Source organism: Platichthys flesus, chromosome 14 (assembly GCF_949316205.1).
Source record: "Platichthys flesus chromosome 14, fPlaFle2.1, whole genome shotgun sequence".
Classification (NCBI taxonomy): Eukaryota; Metazoa; Chordata; class Actinopteri; order Pleuronectiformes; family Pleuronectidae; genus Platichthys; species Platichthys flesus.
Genome location: NC_084958.1, coordinates 3,815,556 through 3,838,378, shown reverse-complemented (window position 1 = coordinate 3,838,378; position 22,823 = coordinate 3,815,556). Strand labels below are relative to the sequence as shown.

The 22,823-nt window shown below is 39.5% G+C and overlaps 1 protein-coding gene across 1 annotated transcript; it reads right to left on the bottom strand.

The window, feature by feature from the left end:
- Nucleotides 1-8,487: 8,487 nt before the first annotated feature.
- On the bottom strand, nucleotides 8,488-21,199 carry LOC133969054 (myosin-7-like). Its single transcript, XM_062405382.1, has 39 exons — nucleotides 21,136-21,199; nucleotides 20,875-20,909; nucleotides 19,958-20,166; nucleotides 19,729-19,872; nucleotides 19,430-19,586; nucleotides 19,316-19,343; nucleotides 19,124-19,232; nucleotides 18,936-19,028; nucleotides 18,778-18,841; nucleotides 18,328-18,426; nucleotides 18,130-18,233; nucleotides 17,894-18,032; nucleotides 17,535-17,653; nucleotides 17,293-17,442; nucleotides 17,030-17,200; nucleotides 16,574-16,883; nucleotides 16,342-16,409; nucleotides 15,898-16,103; nucleotides 15,658-15,781; nucleotides 15,084-15,220; nucleotides 14,415-14,670; nucleotides 14,070-14,312; nucleotides 13,804-13,980; nucleotides 13,581-13,726; nucleotides 13,407-13,497; nucleotides 12,890-13,279; nucleotides 12,393-12,519; nucleotides 12,200-12,318; nucleotides 11,928-12,124; nucleotides 11,662-11,845; nucleotides 11,415-11,580; nucleotides 11,213-11,337; nucleotides 10,806-11,114; nucleotides 10,504-10,707; nucleotides 10,117-10,413; nucleotides 9,818-9,922; nucleotides 9,634-9,729; nucleotides 8,956-9,090; nucleotides 8,488-8,599 (listed from the first exon to the last, which is right to left on the bottom strand). The coding sequence occupies exons 3-39, from the start codon at nucleotides 20,156-20,158 to the stop codon at nucleotides 8,579-8,581; spliced, it is 5,811 nt and encodes a 1,936-aa protein (XP_062261366.1). The 5' UTR covers nucleotides 20,159-20,166; nucleotides 20,875-20,909; nucleotides 21,136-21,199; the 3' UTR covers nucleotides 8,488-8,578.
- Between the last annotated feature and the right edge of the window lie 1,624 nt (nucleotides 21,200-22,823).

Below are 22,823 nucleotides of genomic sequence, written 5' to 3'. Positions count from 1 at the left end.
TTTAATTTTGGATGTTTCCTCAATCTCTCTGGCCAGGCATGTCTCTGCCTCAATTGCTTTCTCTCTTTCAGTTTGGAAAGTTCTCTCACAATCTCTGAGCTTTTGGTAAGCATTCGACTCAAGCATCCTCTGTTCTGCAAGTCGCAACCCTATGTTCCTTTTAATTGCACAAATACGAGTTATTTCTTGCTTAACATTCTGTGCCCTTCCAATGAGGTCATAGTTTTCTTGTACCAGAAAGTGGATCCTTATGTCCTTCTCATACAAGAGCCAATTCATCTCTTGTTCAGGTATAAAGAGGTCCTGCGTTGTCAAATCAATCCCCCTTCCACATACAGACTGAGGCACAGATGCAGACACAAGTGCAGTTGCCTCTGTCTGTGTCTGTGCAGAAAGGTCTTCAGCTGACCGAGCAGACTGTGTTCCTGTGAACTGAGAAGTCGATGCCTCTGCCTGTTGAGATGGAGTCTGAGACACTTTTGCTTCTTCCTCCATCCTCAGGACAGTCTGGTCTTCAATTGTCTCTGCTGACTCTTTCCTCAGGACAGTCTGGTCTTCAATTGTCCTTGCTGACTCTTGTCTCAGGACAGTTTGGTCTTCAATTGTCACTGCTGGCTCCGTCCGCAGGACAGATATGTTTGTGGCCTTTGTTTCCTGACATGCCGCAAATGGAAGGCAATGCACAACTTCCTTTTTTTTATTTAGTGGAGACTGCTCTTTCCTTTTCACTTCAGGTCTAAGGAGTGGAAATCCAATTACAACATTGGCCGAAATGTTCAGAGACCTCTTTTGAGATTTAGTTTTCTTCTGAATCTTCTTTGTCTCACTTCTGTCCTGGATGGAGATCCCTTTATGTATTCTTGGGATATTCATTTCATCCAGCTTCATCAAGGAGTCAAGTTCTTCTTGGAGACGTATTGAATTCTGTTGGTTGACTGTTGGTGGCTCTGCAAAACAAGTTTTGGTCGATTTCCACTCTTTCCCTTTTTTTCTTGCATGGAAGGCTTGATTGGACAAGGGAAGAAGTCCTTTGCTTGGGGTAACTTTATTCCTATTCATACTGAGATTTCTACTCATCCATCTTCAGAAAAATGTGACTCGTTTGATGTATGATACATTTTCGTTGGGGGAAGATTATAAACCCTAATTTCATTGCACATCAAAGGCATAAAGAATAATAACATCAAACAAATTCTCAGGGAGTGATGTCCTTTAGATCAAAGTCAAAGGATGGAAATTTGATAGAAAAAAATATTGATTGCTGCCACCTGTCAATTTACCAGACAAAGAATAAATTCAGTTTAAAAATGCGTTTTACTTAGAAGAAATTATACCACTACTTGAAACAATGCAACAGATTACCAAATGGAATCTTTTTAATGTGAATATGAACATTAGTCACATTATAGCATTCAGTTTTAAGGGGTTGGTGATTAAAGGCTTTGTTTTTTTTTGCTTCATTTGTTAGATTGGCATAGATTTCCCAAAATTAGTTTACAGAGCCTGATAAAGTTATTTGACACACACAAATGCGCTCCTCTAAACAACCTAAAAAAATGAAAGCAGGAGAGAAAATAACAGCATATCCAGCTTGAAGTTCACACTGTCCAAAACATCATTACAATCAGGGTTCTCCGAATTATGATGGTGTTGTTCCCTTTGGTTGCCACCCTTCCGGATCTCTAATAGGCTTTTTCAAATACAAATGGAGATAATTTCCTCCGACTTCAGCCTTGAATCATACCTAAAATTATAAACTAAGAAGACATAAAAAATGTCAAATCCAAGATCCTTATATATACAACAAGTTTATTGATTGCACAACTGGGTAACATATAGAGACTACAGTCTTTATGTGTTATCCTACCACCTCGGGTTTCACCCAATTTTGTGCTTGGAAATACAAAAAAAATAAAGTTTGCATAAAAATCTTAGCGACGAATCTGGTACCAATTTAAGATTTGCAATATCCCTAACCAAGTGAAATTGAATGCACACATAAGACAGGTAAACAATTTTGTGCTTGGAAATACAAAAAAAAATAAAGTATGCATAAAAATCTTAGCGACGAATCTGGTACCAATTTAAGATTTACAATATCCCTAACCAAGTGAAATTGAATGCACACATAAGACAGGTAAACAATTTTGAAGAACAGGGAAAAGTTCCAAGCATCTAAAACATTTCACATCTTCTGCCAGCACAATTACATTGCAAAGTTTGAATCCATTCAACATTTCACCGCAGGGACAAGTGTGAAATGTTTACACCTTGTTCATGGAATTCAAGGGTTGAATCCCTCTGCATTGTTATAAAAATATTTGTAACGAAAGAGATCGCATTTGGCTCCCCCTAAAACGTAAAGGTATGTTAGTATTGATCTTATAAATGAAACTACCAACAAATTGCAACAACCTGCTGAAATCTATCAGCAAGTGTTAAGGCCTTACTTTCTTGCTAAGATCATGGGGAAAATAAATAGATGTATAAAAGGGCTTTAGAAAAAAGACATGCATAAAAATCTTAAACTATGAAAATGATGCATGCCATCCATCTGATCGATCTTTAAAAATACAGGATTGCAAACATTTCATTGTACCTGAGTTTTGATCTCTGCTTTCCGATTTCTTCTCAGAGAAGACCTCGTTGACTGCTTCTGGGTCTGAAGCATTATTGTTGGACTTCAATCTGCTCGGTTCCTTGTTTGTCAACGGTGATTTTGCCTGAGGTCCCCTAGCCTCGGACTTAGCAATGCCCGTCATTAGCATTGGGTTCCCACCCTCCCCCTCGACGATCATGTTGTCCTGCAGCTTCTGACGTTTTTAGGGTTTTTCACCCAGAATGCTTGCCACGGAAGAAGCCACAAAAAATACAGAAACACTTCTGAATATCAGGCTTTGGGTACAGCTCGCGCTTGGTCATGATTCGGATGTAAACAAAGAAAACTAAAGTTGTTGTGAAGAATTTTGGCGAAAGGGGGCTTTTCAACTCTTGCAGGCAGTCCGATATTCCGCCAATAACAACAGTCTTTATGCAGAGTCAGAGGAAAATCGACTAATCCAACCCTAGTCTTGCATTGTCGAAGATGTAGGGAATCCAGAAGATTTCGCCGGATCACAATGGCGCCGGGGAAAGTGACGCTGGGATGCTTGAATCAGATACATTTTGATCAAATTAAGCAAAATCACCGGAGAAAACATTTGAAAATCAGTATGATGGCACTAAGATTATGGTATGATGGGGCATGAGGGCCCTGACAATGACAGTTAAGGAACTATGTAATTGTTTTAATAAAGACATCAGTCCCAAATTGTCCCTTCCCCATCATTATGTGTTCAGCTGGGATCTGATTTCATGTTGAAGATGAAAAGTCTGTTAACAGTAGCACAGAGAGAAAATAATTGGTTGCCTGGCTGAGAAAATGGAGATGTGTGGCCTGTTGACTGCACCTCTTTTTTTAACAGCTCACTGAGGTTGCTCCTGACTGTTACATTTCTCCTTGCAATATTTCAAACTTATCCCTTGTCAGAAAATGCCAGAAAAAAATGTTGCCTTGTTTTGTAGACATGTATCATAGAACAATGCAAATGTTAGTAGTGAACAAATTGAAGTGAACTACAAATTGTAGTGAACCCCAGCCCAACGATTGTGAAGCTTACTGATGTTTCCAGAGGCGTTCATTGATATTAAACCGTTAGCCTTATTTTTTCTAACATGAATTGAGTCTCTTCTCCTTCACAACCAATCAAAGAGCAATGGAACATATAAAACACAAACAAGCTCTTGCAAGTATAAACATAAATAAGTTTCATTTAACTTTACATGCTGGCATGAATGAAAAACATTTACTTACGTAGATCCTTATCAAAAGGCTGATGAAAGGCTGAACTATAGTATTAGCATAACATTATAAAGCAGCAAGCTAAGCATTTCCTTTTCACAACACAACATTAGCATCTTGATAAAAAAATAGTACATTTGACCACTTACAGCATAACAACTAATACAACTTTATAAGAGTAATTTACACTCCAACCAATCATGAGTAGACAATGGAACTGTATACAGTTTACAATACGAATGTAACCCCAATGCAAGTAACCCATAACTAAAAATGACCTTACATATATAAGTAAGAAGGTAGAAAACCTTTATAAACAAAAACATCCTGTGGCGACATTCTCCTTTTTCACACAGTTTCTTGTGGCCGTGGTGGACCTTAACCCTCCTCAACAATCCGTCTTTTTTAGGAGGTGGTTTCAGAAACCCTATCCAATCTCCATTCATCCCTGTGCACGTCCTCTTCTTTCATTAGTACTATATTTCCAACTTGGTTTCGAAGCCTCAAGTATGAGCACTGACCATAACCCTTCAGGCTAGCATCGGAGAAATTATGCAAATCTTTCTTTGGGACCTTTCCAAATTATATGGTGACATTATCTAGTTGTGCTAGATCACTTCTCCACTGTTCCGATTGCGGACGAAGCTCTTGTGTTAGGTCGAAGTCCACCCATGGCACCGAGTTCACTTTCTTCACTGGTAGAAATGGAGCAATGCCTGCGAGCTAGTTCAGGCAGCCAACTCGCTGTTACAATCATGTTACAATCAAACACCAGGTGACATACCTCCCTGTCCAAAATCATCTTTAATACACACCCGTCTTATTAGGCAGTCTATTAAAGCAGAGAAAATTCCCCAGCAACCCCTTTGCTTGCCCCGCTGCTGTGTGTGACAAACCCACATGACATGAGAACATAAAGAAGAAAGAAGAAACTTCTGAACTATAGGAGAAGACTGCCATTTCACAATGTCACATTGAAAGTGAGGAGCAGCTAAGGGGGATTGAGGGAGAAGGACTGATCAACAGCAGGAAGGATGAAGTGTTAGGGTTCAGTGTTCAGAGCGAGAATATGTTTTCCTGGTTCTTTTGCTGAGGAATCGTCTCAGCAAAGCGGCTTCTTTGGTTGCTCTCTACCACCTTTATCATCTCTTTGAGGATCCTCATTCTTTCCATCATTTCTACTACATACTCTACATCATCCTCCTCCATGGCCTCCAGAGCTTGATTAATTATGTTGATATATATATATATATATTTATATAGTATAACTCTCTGTGTTATAGCTGTGTTATCAAATATGTTTTGCAGCTCCACACAAACTTCATTTGGGGGAAGAGGGGGCAAAATGGCTCTTTTGATAGTAATGGTTGCCTACCCCTCGTCTAGAAGGTCGGGGGACACATGATACACGGATCTTCTCTTTCCAGCTTCTCCTTCCTTTTCTCAATCGTTATCACATCAAAGAAATTCATATCTCATCAAAACATATTACTGACTTGACTTCTTCCCTGGAGTCCATGGCCACGGCTGTGGCCAAATCATGGATTACGATCTGTGGATCACGTATCAGAGATCGTAATGGTGGATCCAGTATGGTCGATTCTGTATCGTGCTGGCTGATGTGATAATAATGGTGGATTCTGTATCGTGTTGGCATCTGATAATGGATCCTAATGGCGGCGGTGGACAATGACGGTGGATTACAGTGGCATCCAATCTTGATGGTGGATCATTATCTTGCTGGCTGCTGCCCATGGGTTAAGATTACAATATACTGCTTGATACATATTATTTCTCCTCAGATACCTGAACATTACTGACAATGATCCATCAATTCATTGACCTTCAGATATGCTTCAAAATGTTTAACCCTTATCAATGCTGCTAAAACCTTTATCTTGATGATGTTCTCCTTTACACCTGACATCTACTGCTCTTCTGTCCGTCCTGGGAGAGGGATCCCTCACATGTGGATCTCTCTGAGGTTTCTACATTCTCTTTATCCTGTTAAAAGGGTTTGATGAAAGGTTTAATAGTTTTTCCTTACTCTTGTTGAGGGTTAATGAAAGAGGATTGCACACCTTTTTAAAACCCTATGAGACATTGTGATTTATGAATATGGGCGATACAAATACAATTTTATTGATTGATTGATTGACCTACATACCAACAGGCATTTTGTTGATTTGAAGAGATGAATTTAAATTTATAAGTATTGGCAATGGACAGAATGTGTAGATCTGCCCTCGAATACATAACAAAATGTACCTGCTTAGCCGGGGCAGCAACAATATGTTTTTTTGATTGTCCTCCATAAAGTCGACCTGTGTACTGTTGAAAGGTGGGTTTGCCTTTATACCAAGTTTGTGAGCTCCTTCACTTAGCTGCAGTCTATTCCAGGCATGAGTGGAGCAGTCAGCTCACCGTCAGAGGTCTCATTCCCAGCTGTCCACAGACCTTATACCTCCAACTTGTGCAATCACATGTGCACACAAGAGAAGATGTGAGCTGCCTTGTCCCTCTTAAGTCTGAAATCTGAGTCAACACTGCTTTTAGATGAGGATGCTATTGTTAGAATACTTGTTAGTTACTGATGGTCACTTGAGAAGGTGCTAAGTGTTGGACCCTGCCTCCATATGTTCTTCTCTTGTCTTGCTATTTCTCCTGGCCTCCACTCAGACAATGAAGTAGTTAAGGGTTGGTGCATTTGCTCTCAGATCTCACAGCTTCCTACAGATTGAAATTTTTTTCAGCTGAATAAGATTCAACATTAAGACAACAAGGTAGGGTTTGACTTATATGTTTTTCATTATGTGGAATCATTTGAAAGATATAATCTGCAATTTATGCACATAAAATATGTACTATCTATAGTTTTTGTGAAATCTACTCACACTATGTCCAACTAGAGTGATATTATTTATAATGTTGCTTGAGCTGTATGCTTAAAAAGTGAGGATAATGAGATAAGATAGGAGAAAGGTTAGCAAGCCAACAACTGTCCAACATGCTGTTTTTGTAGCCCAAAAACTTTTTTCAATTCTGAGCAATTAATGTAAAGCTTTGCCCAAGCCAAATATGATCTTTACAATTTTTTTATTTTAAATTCCTTCAATATTTTATATTTGTCTTTTCTTTTCTAAAAAATCATGGGGTTTTATACTATTATATAATACCATATAATATATGTATTGTGCACTGTAACATGTTAATAGGTCAATAATCATACACTTAATCTATGTATAAAGATGTCATGATTATATCATAACATGTGAATGTGGATATATTCCATAAGTACTATCTGTTCATGTACAGGCATACCACATGGATCTTTATATTTAGCAGCCTTCTCATTTGGCCAGCTCTTTGAACCGTATGAAACATGTCATCTATGTCCTTGGGTAAACTATAGCAGTGGTCAACAGATCAGTTTGATTATTTGAATATTTTATTTCCCTAATCGGATGGAGAAACTGACACAGATGGACTGACCCATGACGTGTGCAGATCTCCATAATGGCCCCAGCATTCACAGAATCCCTCCTCATTTGCCAATTTCTCTTCAAAGTAAGACCACAAAGTTTGTTGCGATGCTAAAATCCTTCATACATAGCAGTATCATAGAGCTTTTATTTTGAAAAGTTGTGAACTTGCGTCTTACGATTGTATCGATTGCTTAACAGACCTCTTAAATACCTGAAATGCAATTTATGAAATAATAATTATTATTATAAGTAAATAATTCAAACTTATATAAAAAGCCACACACGCCAACAGTAATAAAGCCAATTCTGTTCCATTTTCCGAAAAATATTGATTATAAAATCTTTATTGCATATTTAATCGGAATGATGATCTCAAGTTTTGTAACTTCACTTTACACCTTAGATTATTTATAAAATGCTCTTCATAAAAAGTCCAGCACTATTATAGGTTTGTTTGAAGAGGACTTGCTAATGGCATGAAATAATTCTGAGGTAACTCTGAAGCCTCACCACAGGCTGAGCAAACAGGCAAGTTTAGAATAGGCAGCGCACTAGTTTAACTTATGTTGTCAGAGACTATGGCCCAAGCTTTAAGAAAGGGAATATTAATACTTGCTTAAGTGTCTGCCCTACAAAATCAAACTCACATTTTTTATTTATTCACTATTTGCACAGAAAACACGCTGTTTGTGTATAGCTGTCAAGTTTATCTTGCTAGTTAAATAAGAAGGTATGTTTTACATTCTTCATTATTTCATGTACGTTATATTAATTGCTAGCTAGATGCTAAATTTAACTAAATGTATTTGAACTGTCAACACTAACTTTACGTTTTATTTAATGTTCTGTCCGTATTCATATAGTGCTTTCTAGTCTTTATGGCCACTCTAATTGTTTTACAGTAGTGTTGTCATTCACCCATTCAAACCGATTCAAACAGTGCCTCTATGTTCCTCTATAACACATTGTTCATACAGTGCCGTCAATTGGGGCAAATTCAGGGTTCAATGTCTTGCCCAAGGACACTTCAGACGGTGTTATGGAGATAGAACTGCCAACCTTCTGGCTAGAGGACAACCTGCTCTACCCCCTGAGCCAAAGCAGCCCCAACTGTACTGTATGTGAACATGATAAAATTACTAATAAAATACAAGACACTGGTTGAGATGCAGATACATTTATTCTACTGAACAATCAACATGCTTAGGGAGACACCAGATGCCTCAGATACAAGGATCAAGCCAATCAAGCTTTACTCCCCACCGACGCCTTTCTAAATAAAGAGAGAGAAAAAAAGACAATTAGAGTATCGAACAAATCTTCCAAGATGCCAAATTAAAACAATTTTTTTGAGAAGCATGTAATTACTGCACCATTTTGCTGGTGTTTTCTAAGACGTACATAAGAGGTAACTTGTATCCCAGAAGGGGATTGGACAAATGCATTGGCATGACACAGAAATAAAAAACATGTATGTTAGTATTTATGAATACGTGTGTGTGTGTGTGTGTGTGTGTGTAGATATATTGTTACATATATTTTGGATATTTTAATGATGATATATCATCTAGATGGCAACAACTTTATTAGGGTTACCAACACAAAAAAAGCAAAGCAAATCCAACACACCTTTGACCCCACATCGCGGCTCTTGGCACGCAGCTTGTTGACCTGAGATTCAGCGATGTCAGCTCTCTCTTCAGCTTCATCAAGCTCATGTTGAATCTTGCGGGACTTGGTTAGATTGTTGTTGGCCTGTTCCTCCTATAAGAAAGACAGACGACATCCTTGTCAGTGACTAATGTCTTTTGGTAAAAATAATGTAGCTTCTGTATTGACACCACCTGAGACCACTAAATATATAATAAACTTGTACATAAATATATATTTAGATGGCAAGAATAGTAATTCCATGGAGGTTGATATTGTAATGGCCATATATCCAAGGTCTACAAAGTAGTTTTTACTTTTGGATGGCTGTGCCTGAGGGGTAGAGCGGTTGTCTTCCAACCAGAATGTCAGCAGTTTGATCCCAGTCTACCCTATCTGCATGCCAAAGTGACTTTAGGTAAACTACTGAACCCTGAATTGCCCCTTAAGTTAAAAAGGTTTGTGTGAATAGGTAAATGGCAAAACTGTTGTGTAAAGTTTTGGTAATCAAGACTAGAAAAACGCTTTATTAATACAAACCATTAACTGTAATGAAAAGCAAAAAAAACATGGCATTGATGATAGACTAACATGCAGTGGACTTGGATTGGTGTATTTACTTTAAATGACATCATCCAGAATACTTGGATAACTTACAGCCTCCTCTGAAGCTCTCTTGTAGGATTTCACCTTCAGCTGAAGTTTGTCCACCAGATCTTGCAGACGGGCAAGATTCTTACGATCCTCTTCTGACTGAAAACAATGAAGAGCAAAACTATTTACTTTGGACAAAATTTGTATCTTCAGTGTTCCACAATTTTGTAAATTAATTGAAAATTACCTGATAGGTCAACTCTTTGGTTTTTCTTTCATATTTTCGTATCCCCTTGACAGAATCGCTTGACTTTCTTTGTTCAGCCTCCAGTTCATTTTCTAGTTCTCTGATCTGATAATGCAATGGACATGAAGATTTAGTTACTGCATTTGGGTTGGGGCTGGATACAGTTTTGCATAAACTTCTTCAATGTGAGGGCACATTATATTATAATTTATATTATACTAACAATCTATCAAATGAGTCAATTAATTGTTCATTTTCTCAAGATCAAATCAGATTTCTTAGAAATTATTGACACTCACCCTGGCCTCGAGCTTCTGCACCTGCTTCTTGCCTCCCTTCATGGCGATCTGTTCAGCTTCATCCAGACGGTGCTGCAGGTCTTTGATGGTTTGCTCCATGTTCTTCTTCATACGCTCCAGGTGAGAGCTGGTGTCCTGCTCTTTCTTCAGCTCCTCTGCCATCATGGCTGCATCAGTTATGGCCTTCTTGGCCTTTTCCTCTGCATTTCTGGACTCCTGCACTGCGTCATCCACTTCAGTTTGAAGCTGGGACGTATCGGCCTCCAGCTTCTTCTTATGGTTGAGCAGACTAGTGTTCTGGTTGTATAAACAATAACATAATAGATTTCTTGAATATGTTAACAGTAATAACAAAGAACCGTGCCAGGTACAACTAGTGTATCTTACCTGTGAGTGTAGTAGCTGCACCCTCTCACTAACATCCATCAGCTCTTGCTCAGCAAGTTTGCGACATCTTTCAGTTTGCTCCAGAGCAGCTCTCAGCTCTTCCACTTCAGCCTGAAGCAGGTTATTGCGTCTCTCAACCATAGCCATGTTTTCCTTCATATCTTCATTGAATCTCAGAGAGTCATCAAGCTGGAGCTGAGCATCCTGAAATGCATAGCGTTTAAGTGTTAAGCAATTTAATTCAAGGGAAAATATCATCCAATGTATCAAAAGTGTACTTTTTGTCTGAATAACATATTTACCTTCAGTTGTGAATGAACTGCCTTGAGTTGTTTCTGGGCCTCAGCGGCCTGCCTGTTGGCCTGGCTGAGCTGGATCTCCATCTCATTAAGGTCTCCCTCCATCTTCTTCTTCAGACGCATGGCCTCATTTCTGCTGCGTATCTCAGCCTCAAGAGAGCTCTGAAGAGTGTCCACAGTTCTCTGTTGGTTTCTCTTTGCTTGCTCCATCTCTTCATCTTTCTCCGCGAGCTTGCGCTCGATATCAGCTTTCACCTGATTGAACTCAAGCTGGGCCCTGAGTATCTTACCCTCCTCATGCTCCAATGTGGCCTAAAAAACAACAAGATGTTACATTTCAATTTGTGGATTTTACTTGTTGTGGACACATAAAGATCTTTAGGGGTCTTAACCAAATAGATTCAACGTGCCTCTGCTTCCTCCAGAGCTGTTTGTATCTCTGACTTCTCTTGTTCCAGCTGTTTTCGAATCTTCTCAAGCTCGTGAATACTCTTTCCACTCTCACCAATTTGTTGAGTGAGGTCGGATATTTCCTCTGAGAAACAAAACACAAGATTTTCAGTTGTTTAGTCAATAGAACAGAAAGAAGTGTAAGATGGTGTTAAATCTTACCCTGGAGATTCTTGTTCTCTCTCTTCAGGGTCTCCAGATGATCAAGAGACTCCTCATAGGAGTTCTTCAGTTTGAAGAGCTCAGTGCTCAGAGACCTGGCTTCCTTCTGAGAGCTCTCCAGCTCACACTGAGACTCCTCATACTTCTGCTTCCATTCTGCCAAGACCTAAAATATGTGTGTTTATGTGTCATTATTTTTAAATTCATCCTCAGGAATTAAAATGACTGCGTGAAATTTAAAATCTACCTTGTCAAAGTTTCTTTGCTTCTTGTCCAGAGCAGCAGCAGCAGCATTAGACCTCTCCACATCCACCATGAGATCTTCAATCTCATTCTGCAGTCTGTGCTTGGTCTTCTCCAGAGAGGAACATTTAGCATTCACTGCCTCAACAGCCTCCTCAGCATCCTGCAGACGCTGAGCCAGCTTTTTTCTGGAGAACAACAGAATTCATTCAGGGTTAGTTGGTTTTAAACTTTGCTGAATTGTTGGAAGTAGAAATATGTTTGACTCACTTGGCCTCCTCCAGCTCCTCGGTCCTCTGGATGGCATCAGTTTCGTACTTAGTTCTCCACTGAGCCACCTCAGAGTTGGCCTTGGACAAGCTGCGCTGCAGTTCAGCCTTGGCCTCCTGCTCCTCCTCATACTGCTCCCTTAGCAGGTCACAGTCGTGGCGAGAGGACTGCACTGCATGGGCTAATGCATTCTTGGCCTGAAATAAAACATGAATTAATTTTTCTCTTATACCAACTGCACTCAGTGATGTCTCACAAATATATTTTCCTACCTTCATTTCTTCTTCCAATTGTCTTTTAAGGTCTTCAACTTGCTGAGTGTAGGACTGTTTTCCTCTGGTGAGCTGAGACACCAGGGAATCTTTATCCTCAAGCTGCCGTGTAAATTCAGCTGATTTTGACAAAAGGATCAAATCAGTACTTCATACCATCCCCCCAAATCAGTGATTCAAATCAAATGCATACCATTCTCAGTTTGAAGCTTTGCTTTCTGCATGGTGAAGTCATTGATGGTACGCTGTCCTTCTTCTGACTTTGTTTTGTATTCATTCATCTGGTCTTCCAGGGACCTGCACATTTTCTCCAAATTATTCTAAAAACAAAAGAGACTAGTGAAAACTGTATTTTATGGACACCATCCATTCATTATCTTCTCATCCTGTCAGAGGGGAACTTGAGCTGACATTGGATGAAAGGCTGGGTACATTCTGGACAGGTCACCTGTAAATCCCAGTGCTTACATACTAAGACAAACACTATCGATGCAAAAACTCAATGTCAATTTGAAGTCTCTAAATGACCTAACCCAAATCTGCATGTCTATGAACTGTTGGAGAACACTAGAGTACCTTTGCAAAAGCCACCAAGACATGGGGAGGACATACAAACTCCACACATATAGGCCTAAACAAATAACCTTCTTGCTATGAGGAGACAGTGCTAAGCACTTCAAAGTACTCTACCTTAGCCTTCACAATATTTTCCATATTGGACACCACGTCATCCAGCTCCAGTCTGAGCTCACTCTTCTCCTTCTCCAGTTTCTGCTTGACTCTCTGCAGGTTGTCTATCTGCTCTCCCAGGTCAGCAACACTGTCAGCTTGTTTTTTCCTGAGTGATGCAGCAGTGGCTTCATGATGCAGAGTGGCCTCTTCAAGGTCTCTGCGCAGTTTCAGGAACTCAGCCTCCCTCTTCTTGTTCATCTCAATCTGGACAGATGTTGCTCCACCGGCCTCCTCCAGCCTCTCACTGATCTCCTCCAGCTCTCTGGCCAAGTCTGCTCTCTGCTTCTCCACCTTGGCTCGGGCAGCTCGCTCTGCCTCAAGCTCTTCCTCAAGCTCTTCAATACGGGCCTAGTCCAAAATAAAATTAAATCCATATATATGAATTTCTATTTGATAGAGATGTAAGATTGGACAGAAGGTTGTAACATTTATGCAGTAGTTAACTCAGCTTTCTTTATCCTGTCTAAAATCATACCTGCAACTCCTTTATTTTTTTCTGGAGCTGGGCACTCATCACCTGTTCATCCTCTATTTTGCTATTGAGCTGGCTGATTTCAAAGTCTTTCCTGTAGATGAAAAAAAAAAATGGAAATGTATTAGCTGAAAAATAGTTTGAGAAGTGTTTTAAAAATTGCACATCTTAAATTACTTTTTCAGCTTCTCTTCAAGTTGCTGTTTGTCATTTTCCAGGTCCATGACACTTTCTAGAGCTAACTTCAGGTCTCCTTCAAGCTTACGCTTTGCTCTCTCAAGATCCATCCGGACTTTCTTCTCCTGCTCTAGGGATCCTTCGAGCTGTAGGTTGTAATAAATATATTTTTATAAAAAATGTTATCATTAATATAAAATCCACCTGATCATTTAATTCTTACATCATCCACTTGCTGCTCCAGCTTGGCCTTGGCCTTGGTCAGAGTGTTGACTTTGTCCTCTTCACTCTGCAGGTCATCCAGTGTTTGCTGATGAGCCTCCTGTAAGGCTTTCTTTTCCTTTGTCAGCTTAGCAATGATTTCATCCTGAGCTGCCATCTCCTCAACCAGGTTCTTCACCTTTAGCCAGGAGACATTTTCATCAAGGACTCATCAAAGATCATATTTAGGACACAGAGTAATTTTATTGTTATTAGTGTTTGTGGTACCTTGTTCTCAGTGGCATGCTTCTCTTTCTCCACTTTTGCCAGAGTTAACTCTAAGTCATCAATGTCTTTCTTTAACTCAGAGCACTCGTCCTCCAGCTTCCTCTTCTTTGCTGTCAGTTCAGCGTTCATCTCCTCCTCGTCATCCAGCCTCTCTGTCAGCTCCTTGGCTTTTGCCTCCAGCTGAATTTTGCTTTTGATCAGCCCTTCACATCTTTCCTCAGCATCAGACAGATTATCTTGCTCCTGTTATATTTAACATAGCAAAGATTTACATTATATATTAGATTTACACGAAACTTGGTCTTATTTTAAAGTATTTTTTATACTCAAAGATTCTAAACATACAGATTGAACTTGGAGCTGCAGGTCATTCTTCTCTTGGAGAAGAGAGACCATTTTTTCCTCAAGTTCCTTCTTGCGGGCTTCAGATTTTGCATAGGCCTCTTTCAGTTTGGTGAACTCTTCCTTCATGTTGGCCATCTCCTTCTCATTCTCTGCTGACTTCAATAGAGGCTTGATTTTGAAATACATCTTCATCCAGGGCCAATTCTTGACCCCCATGAAGGCGCGGATGTTCCATTGGATCACAAAGATCGCATCCCTGCGGATAACAGATTGTCATTGTTCGTAATTCCCTCCAAACAAGGAAAACCCAGTGCTAACCTGAATGCACAAAGTACAGTCTATACGAAAATAAATGTGTACCTCTCACAATGCTGTCCTTTGTTTGATGTCTATCGCAATGGCAGCTTGGTTTGAGTTTGTTAGATGGAAAAAAAATTGTATATCAGGGTAATGTGTTTGGTCAGGGGATTTGTTTTCCCTTTTTGAGAGGTTGCTTAGTGTTCTTGGTGGAGCCTTACCATATCCGAATTGTTGGTCTAAGAAGCGAGTGTGATATTCTGTGTAGATTGTATAAGCACCAAGATAAAGATTTGTGATTTTGGGCTTTATGAATATATTTCCTTTGACTTAACTTGACTGACAAAGTTGGGACAATCTGTGAGCAGTTACCTGCGTTCAACAATCTTCTGGAATTCAATTCTTGCTAGAAGTCCTCTTGAGCGGGCTTGAATACCAGTGATGATAAGTGCTAGTCGGTCATCGCGCATCTCCTCCAGCTGACCCAGCAATCCAGCTTTGAAGAACACCTTTTTCAAAGAGGAAGATTCAAATTGAAAATATTTTGGACTGATTACTGACAATAAACTCAGCTTTGGTCAGCTCATCACAAATATGCAATAATTGTCCCACCAGAGACACTGCATAGTATGCAAATTTGTAGATAAAGAAGTCACAGATACAGGGCTTGAAAATCCAGAAGGATCTGTTTTGGTAAACGTTTTTTCCTTTGTGACATTGCAGCCAAAGTGCATCGCTGAAACCAACATACAGATCCAGTCCAGGAGCACAAATGTGTTTTGGTGGATGTGTGTCCTGTATGTTTCTATATGGAATGTGTATTGCCTGTGTAAATGAAATTCTTTCTACCTACAGTATTTATTACTCTATCTAGATAAATATATATCAAATAACATATCTGTTATGCGAAACGCATTTTCTTTTAATCAGCAATGAACATACTGACCTTAGTGTGCCCCAGTTTGTACTGGTTGTGGTCAATATCCAGCGATCCCAGCAGTTTCTCGGCAGCCTTCTTGTTGTCAATGAACTGTCCCTCAGGAATGGCATTAGGGTTCAAAATACGATATCTTTGACACAAATAGAATTGATACAATGTTTTGGATGTCAGTAAAGAAATAGTGATGCCCAACAGTCTCACAAGACTGTTTTTATTGTTATTGGTGCTTGTTAGTAACATCCAAACCTCTGTTTGAAATCTCCATAGAGGATCCTGTTGGGGAAACCCTTTCTGCAGATCCTGATGCCTTCCAGAACACCGTTACAGCGCAGCTGGTGCATCACCAGGGGGTTCTCCATGGCCCCAGGAGTCTTGGTCTCATTGGGGATGATGCAGCGTACAAAGTGGGGGTGAGTAGACCTCAAGTTGGTCATTAGCTTGTTCAAGTTCTCCTGTAGGATTTGTCGGAACAATTAAATTTAATAGATGTCATAGCCATTCAAAAGTATGTTTTACACAGTGCTTGGTTAAGGATAGTCTAAGACTGTGTCACTGTAGACATCACTTTTTCTCAGCGGTTAAACAATAGTTTCGCTCCTGCATACAATACAATGTGTGCATAATCACGCTTTGTCAAGATCAGAGCAGTAAGAATTGTTTGAAGATTTAAATCGAAGAGAAATAATTTACCCTGTGCAAAGCCGATACAGTCTGGAAGGATGAACCTTTCTTCTTGCTACCTTTGGCTTTTTCCTGAACTATAGTAAATAAAATCAATCTGTTAAATCCAGTCATCAAAAACTTTGATATTTATTGAATCCATATAATGATTTATTTTTGTATGTATTTTTTATAGCCTTTATTTATGATATGAGAGCACAGGTTCCGAATTGAACCTGGGCCTCTGTGTGTTTCAACATACCTGAATCAGCTCCCGCATACCCAACAAAAAGGATGGATAAAAGTTTAAGGTTAGACTTCTGGAAAAGAGAGACAACAGTCTCATTCAGGGGATCCTTGTTCTTCACCAGCCAGTTATTGATGTTGTAATCAACAGTGCCAGCGTAGTGCATCAGGGAGAAATGAGCCTCTGGTTTTCCTTTGATAACTCTGGGCTTCTGGAAGTTGGCAGATTTCCCCAGATGGTTGTCATAGAGCTTAGCTTTGAAGGTGGCATCAGAAGCTTTAGGGAACATGCACTCCTCTTCAAGGATCGACATGATACCCATGGGCTGATGAGAATATGATAAAGAAAGTAAAGACAATTTTGACAAGCAATATCAGCTATGTTTAGTTTAAAACACACATGCATTTTCATGGGTTATGTGATTTTATCATGTAGATACATTTTAATTCCCAAATAAAATAAAAATCGCACCTTTTCAATGAGGTCAATACAGGCCTGCAAATCCATACCAAAATCAATAAAAGTCCATTCAATGCCCTCTTTCTTGTACTCTTCCTGCTCCAGCACAAACATGTGGTGGTTGAAAAACTGTTGCAGTTTTTCATTGGTGAAGTTGATGCACAGCTGCTCAAACGTGTTGTACTGTAATGACATTCATAGTTAGCATTACCTCAGGTGAATGTACATTAAACAAAACTGTTGGTAGAGTTGATCAGCTTCCATTTCAAACTCACATCAAAGATTTCAAATCCAGCAATGTCCAGTACACCAATAAAATACTGGCGGGGCTGTTTTGTGTCCAGGGATTGGTTGATCCTCACCACCATCCACAGAAACATCTTTTCATACACTGACTTGGCCAGCGCACTAATAGAATAGCTCACCTTAGGGAAATAAGTTAGGGATTTCTTTAAATTACACTTATAATTAATGCATGAAAGAAACTATCATCAAAAGGTCCCTTTCAACTCTTTACCTGAGCGACATTTTGTCCCTTGGTGACCCACTCGTTTCCTACTTTAACCCTTGGGTGGCAGAGACCTTTGATTAGGTCAGCAGAATTAAGGCCCATAAGATATGCGACTTTGTCAGCAACTGAGGGAGTGAAGACAGGTAATCATGTCATGCAGTTCTACCTCTTAAACCGACATGTGTTCTGTGCAATCTTGTCTCCTATAAATTATAACCAACAGAAAATATAATTTTTAGCAACTCTAATTGTGACATTCTATGGAAATAATTATGATTTGTTGTTTATTAATGTATTCTGCATACATGTATCCTGAACATACAAGTTCGATAAATTAGCTTTCTGCCAAAAAACAAGCCTCTTACCCTCAGTGCCATCCGCCTCAGCCTGCTCCTCTCGCTGCTTTTGCTTAAACTTCATGTTGCCATGATGCATAATGGCACCAGTCAGCTTGTAAATACTGTTCTTCTCTTCTTGAGTGAAGCCCAGCACATCAAAGGCTTCCTAATTAAAAAAATATAAATGTCATTCTGGTATACCCTTCTTGTTATTGTTAACAAATGTTGTTTGACAAATCATTATTTGTTGAATCAAAGCTCACATCAGTGGCCATCAGCTCTTCAGCATCATTGATAGATGCTACTGTTGTCTCTCCTTGGGAGATGAAGGCGTAGTCATAGGGGTTGTTGGTGATGAGCAGCATGTCTAAAAAGATGTTTGACAAGATATTAGATATTTATTTTCACTACAATGTGTGATGCAGTAACAACCACATATCACAATTGTGTGGAGCACTTACCCATAAGTTCGGGTTTTTTCTGTGACAAGATCTGGTAGAAAATATGGTAGTCCCTCTCAGCTTTGAGCTGGTAGGTCACACGAGACTTTTCCAAAAGGTCTGTTATTATAGAATATGTTATGTTATGTTAGATTTATAGGGTTGTACACAAATTCTCTGTAACATGCCCCTATTCAGGTTAGAGAGGCAGCAAGTAGACTGGAGGTTGTTCATTTTAGGACCATCATGTAGTTTACATGGGCATAACAGTGGATGTGTTGTTACCATGTATAGGCTGAAATCCCCTTTCGAATCAGAGTGTAACACATATGTTAGCTCTGTGATAGTATGGAATACTGTCAATAGTGTATCCTGCCTCTCACAAGTTGGGATTGGGTTCAGCGCTGCATTACCGTTTTAAAGACATGAGGTTTAAAGAATCGATGTATGGACAGATTTAATTTTACTCACAAGTCTCAATGTCGGCAGAGGCAAGCTTTCCTCGGTTGTCAAAATGAATTCTGATGAATTTACCCTAAGAGGAAAAGTAGTGCTTGTTTATATTTAACAAATAACATGTTAAATTCATGATAATAAACTGAATTCACTGCAGTCACACAGAAACTCACAAATCTAGAGGAGTTGTCATTCCTGATGGTCTTGGCATTACCAAAGGCCTCCAGAGCTGGATTAGCCTGGATGATTTGATCCTCCAGGGTACCCTGAATTTGTTCCATTAGGGCAAGACTTAAGGTTTACTGCCAACTGATCCATATTTTTGTAGTATACTATAAAGATATGGTGATGTAGTACAAACCTTCTTCTCAGAAGCTGCATCTTTCTTCCCACTTGGCGCAGCTGCAATGCTCGCAAAGTACTGAATGACACGTTTGGTGTTTACAGTCTTTCCAGCACCAGATTCTCCACTATTGAGAGGAGAAATAGAAAGTTTTGAACCAAGAATGATCACCCTTATTTATTGAGGAGTTGTCTGTTGGCTGAGACTTACGTGATAAGGATTGACTGGTTTTCTCTGTCTGTCAGCAGAAGAAATGATCAAAATATCAGCTAAAGTGACACAATGACAGAACTTAATAATCAAAGACGCTGATGGTTAATGTACCTGCCAGCATGTACTGGTAGGCATTGTCGGAGATGGAGAAGATATGAGGAGGAGCTTCACTCCTCTTCTTTCCTCTGTAGGCAGCAACCACTTCTTTGTTGTAGACTGGCAGCGCCTTGTAGGGGTTGACAGTCACACAGAACAGTCCAGAGTAGGTCTATGAGAATAAAAGAGAGAGAGAGAGAGAGAGAGAGAGAGAGAGAGTTAGTCAGTTAATGATACAAGGCTGAAGTTGTATACACTAGGTAAGGGATACACTCTATACCCATTAAATGTTGTTTTCAAAGCGTCCAACTCACATAGATCATCCATGCTGCGTAACGCTCTTTGAGGTTGAACAGCACAGCGGGCTCATGGAGGAAGGTGAACATCGCCATGTCTTCAATTTTATCGAACTTCGGCGGGTTCTGAGGGTGAACATCACACTCCTTCACAGTGACAGTCTGCAGAAAGAGATAACTCACTTTAAAACAAAAATCCAGACTTGTATTAGTATGTATTTGAACTGAACTGATACGATGAAACTACCTTTCCAAATTCAGTCTGAGCAGTGACTTTGTCACCGTCACGACTGGTGACAGAAGCCTTGACGTACTCAACCTCAGCGTCAGGAACGAAGCACTCCTTCTTCATGTCAAATATTCGAGTCTGGGCCTCTAGCCGCTCCTTATCCGACTTTCTCAGATAAGAAGCAGCAAGCCCAAATTCTGCCATGACAGCATCTCCCATTTTTCAACCTATTGAGAATATCATTCAATCAATCAATCAAATTTTAATTGTATGGCCCATATTCACAAATTGTAATTTGTCTCATAGGGCTTTAACAAGGTCGTACATCCTCTGCCCTTAACCCTCAACAAGAGTAAGAAAAACACTAGTACTTGCTTACTATGCTGTGAATTGATCAGGTCCAGTCTACATACAGAACATGGACAAATGTTACACCCCAGCTCGTTCACTCCGCTCTGCTTCGGCTAATCGACTCGTTGCTCCCTCACTACAAGCTAAACACTCATCAAAATCACGATTGTTTGCTGTCCTGGCTCCTAAATGGTGGAATGAGCTCCCCATTGACAGCCGGACATCAGAAAGTCTATACATCTTCCGCCAAAAACTAAAAACCTACCTCTTCTGACTATACCTTGAATAAATAAATAAAATAAACAATAATAATAATAAACTAACAACTTTTGAAACTAACAATTTTAGTAGCACTTAAATGGCACTTACTTATGACGCTTTGGATTAAAGCGTCATCTTAATGAAATGTAATGCAATCTAATGGTTAAAACAGAATATCCCAGGTCTTCTGTTATGTTTTGCTGACACGTGCATGTTTGCAGCAGAAAAGCTTGATGATTCAAAAATAATTGGATTAGTTATTGTTGTATTACATCATTAAAAAATACCCCACTGCGACATAAATATGGAGCTGTGACTCTTACCCGAGGTGTTTCTCTCCAGGAATTTAGGAACTGTGCTATTTGTACAACATAGACAGAACACAAACACACAAAAGATTATTATGTGATTATTTAATAAAGATGAATCCAGTATATACATTATTGTATTAATACCCCCCTCCCCCAACTCAATTGGCAGCACATACTATCTAAATATAGTTCAGAATAACTTAAACAAACCCTAAACAAAATCGTCACTCACATCAAACAGCACTTCCTCACTTAAGTGGGCTTTTCCCTTACCTTTAACCGTCAACCTGTATCAAGTGAAATGATGGATCCAGTGGCTGCACCGGGTGTCCTCTCCATTAATAAAGGTTCTAAGTGAACCAAATATGGGGATGAATATCAGAGAAATGGCATCCAGGTTGCCTTTCACAAAAGGCATTCTCCAAATTGGGGAGAGCCCAGTGCTGCTATTTGTTGCTCTAACCTTGAGAACAAGGCCAGACTAGACAATGACAAAAATGGGGGAGGCAGGAAGCGAGGGAGCAGGGAGGCTATGGTCAATCAATTAATCATCTTCTTCCTAAGTTACATAGAAGTAAAACAAATTTTATTAATTATTTCAACTACAATGAAATTAACCCAATTATGGAATTTTAAGCAAGTAAAAAGTTTGTAGGTATGACAACAAACAATAACACCTTGAGGGGCATAATTTAAATTGGGGAGAAATCCCCTTGTCCACTATAGTGATTCTTAATCTGTGCAGGTTTATCACAAACTGTACCTGTATTTTCTAACTAAATAAACTCAGCTACCCCACGAGGAGGATTAATGGGCATTAAAAAATGTCAACCGCTAAATTTCCACAATCATCTGACAAGTGATAGAGTGTGAAATACATTTCAAGAGGGAGAATAAAGAGCGGCAGCTGTTGTCAGAAAGGCAAGACGGGCCAAGGTCACAGCTGTGAGATTTCTTTTGTTATCAGTCATCTCTGGCAACAATACGGTCTACACCCTTCGTCTAACACTGGTCACATGGCATAGTTTCCTTGTCTTTATAGGTCGGTGACCTGCTTGAACCGGGATTTTTTTTTTCCACCTAAATAATATTGTTTTGCAACAATTCTCTCTGATCTAAAGTCAAGCATTTATTCACTTGACTAGTATTAAGACAGTTCAAATAGATAAACTGTTATAAGAAGCTAATGTGGCTGCAATCTCCGAAGCTCACTCACTCCACAGATACGGGGGGTTGGATGTGGAAGGGGAGCAATCCTTTGTATAGACTAGCCAACATTTTTACTAAGGGATTTCCATAATGTAGAAATGGCTAATAGTGCATATAATGCCATAGTGGGTGTAGAGTTTAAAAGATATTGGGTGAAACTAAAACATAGCACAGAAAAGCAGCCATTAATGGGTACCACTGATAAGTAATAACAGAACGGCATATACATATATATTTAAGGCTTTAATTAATAAGCCTTAAATTATGAGTTGATTTGTTTTTTGCAACTGAGGTACCATTATGTTGTATTTATACTTGAACATTTGCTGTGTTTTGGAGAAAGTCTACAAATTTAGATAATTTGTAAATATGATAATATAATCTTGCAACATTATCATCATTGAAAGAGACAGTAAGCTGAAAATAACAAAAACAGATATCTCCCTGTGAAAAATTGGTGTGATCACTGCAGTTTACACGTTTCTTCTTGCCTCTGCCTGCTGCACCCGGCTGCTCCACCTCTCGCCTGATGAATGCGGAGGATTTGTTGCTGTTGTTGTGAACGCATGTGTGCAGAGATCCTCCCGCTGTGTATGTGTGAAAGGCCAATTGCGGGTAAAGTCCATAGTCAATTCTCTGAATTTTTTGAAAATGGAAAGCTGTCTTTGCAGCAGCAGCACCAATACTTATACCGTTCAAAAGCACTAGGCAGGTGTCGATCCTTTAATAAATGTGTAAAAAGAGTGGTTTTG

Excerpts from the sequence above, each read along its gene's own strand:
- LOC133969054 (XM_062405382.1), bottom strand. The coding sequence starts at position 20,158 with ATGGGAGATGCTGTCATGGCAGAATTTGGGCTTGCTGCTTCTTATCTG. Across the intron at positions 12,319-12,392 it reads AAAGCTTCAAACTGAGAATG|CTGAATTTACACGGCAGCTT; the intron begins GTATGCATTTGA and ends TGTCAAAATCAG. Across the intron at positions 11,115-11,212 it reads CAGCTCTGGAGGAAGCAGAG|GCCACATTGGAGCATGAGGA; the intron begins GCACGTTGAATC and ends GTTGTTTTTTAG.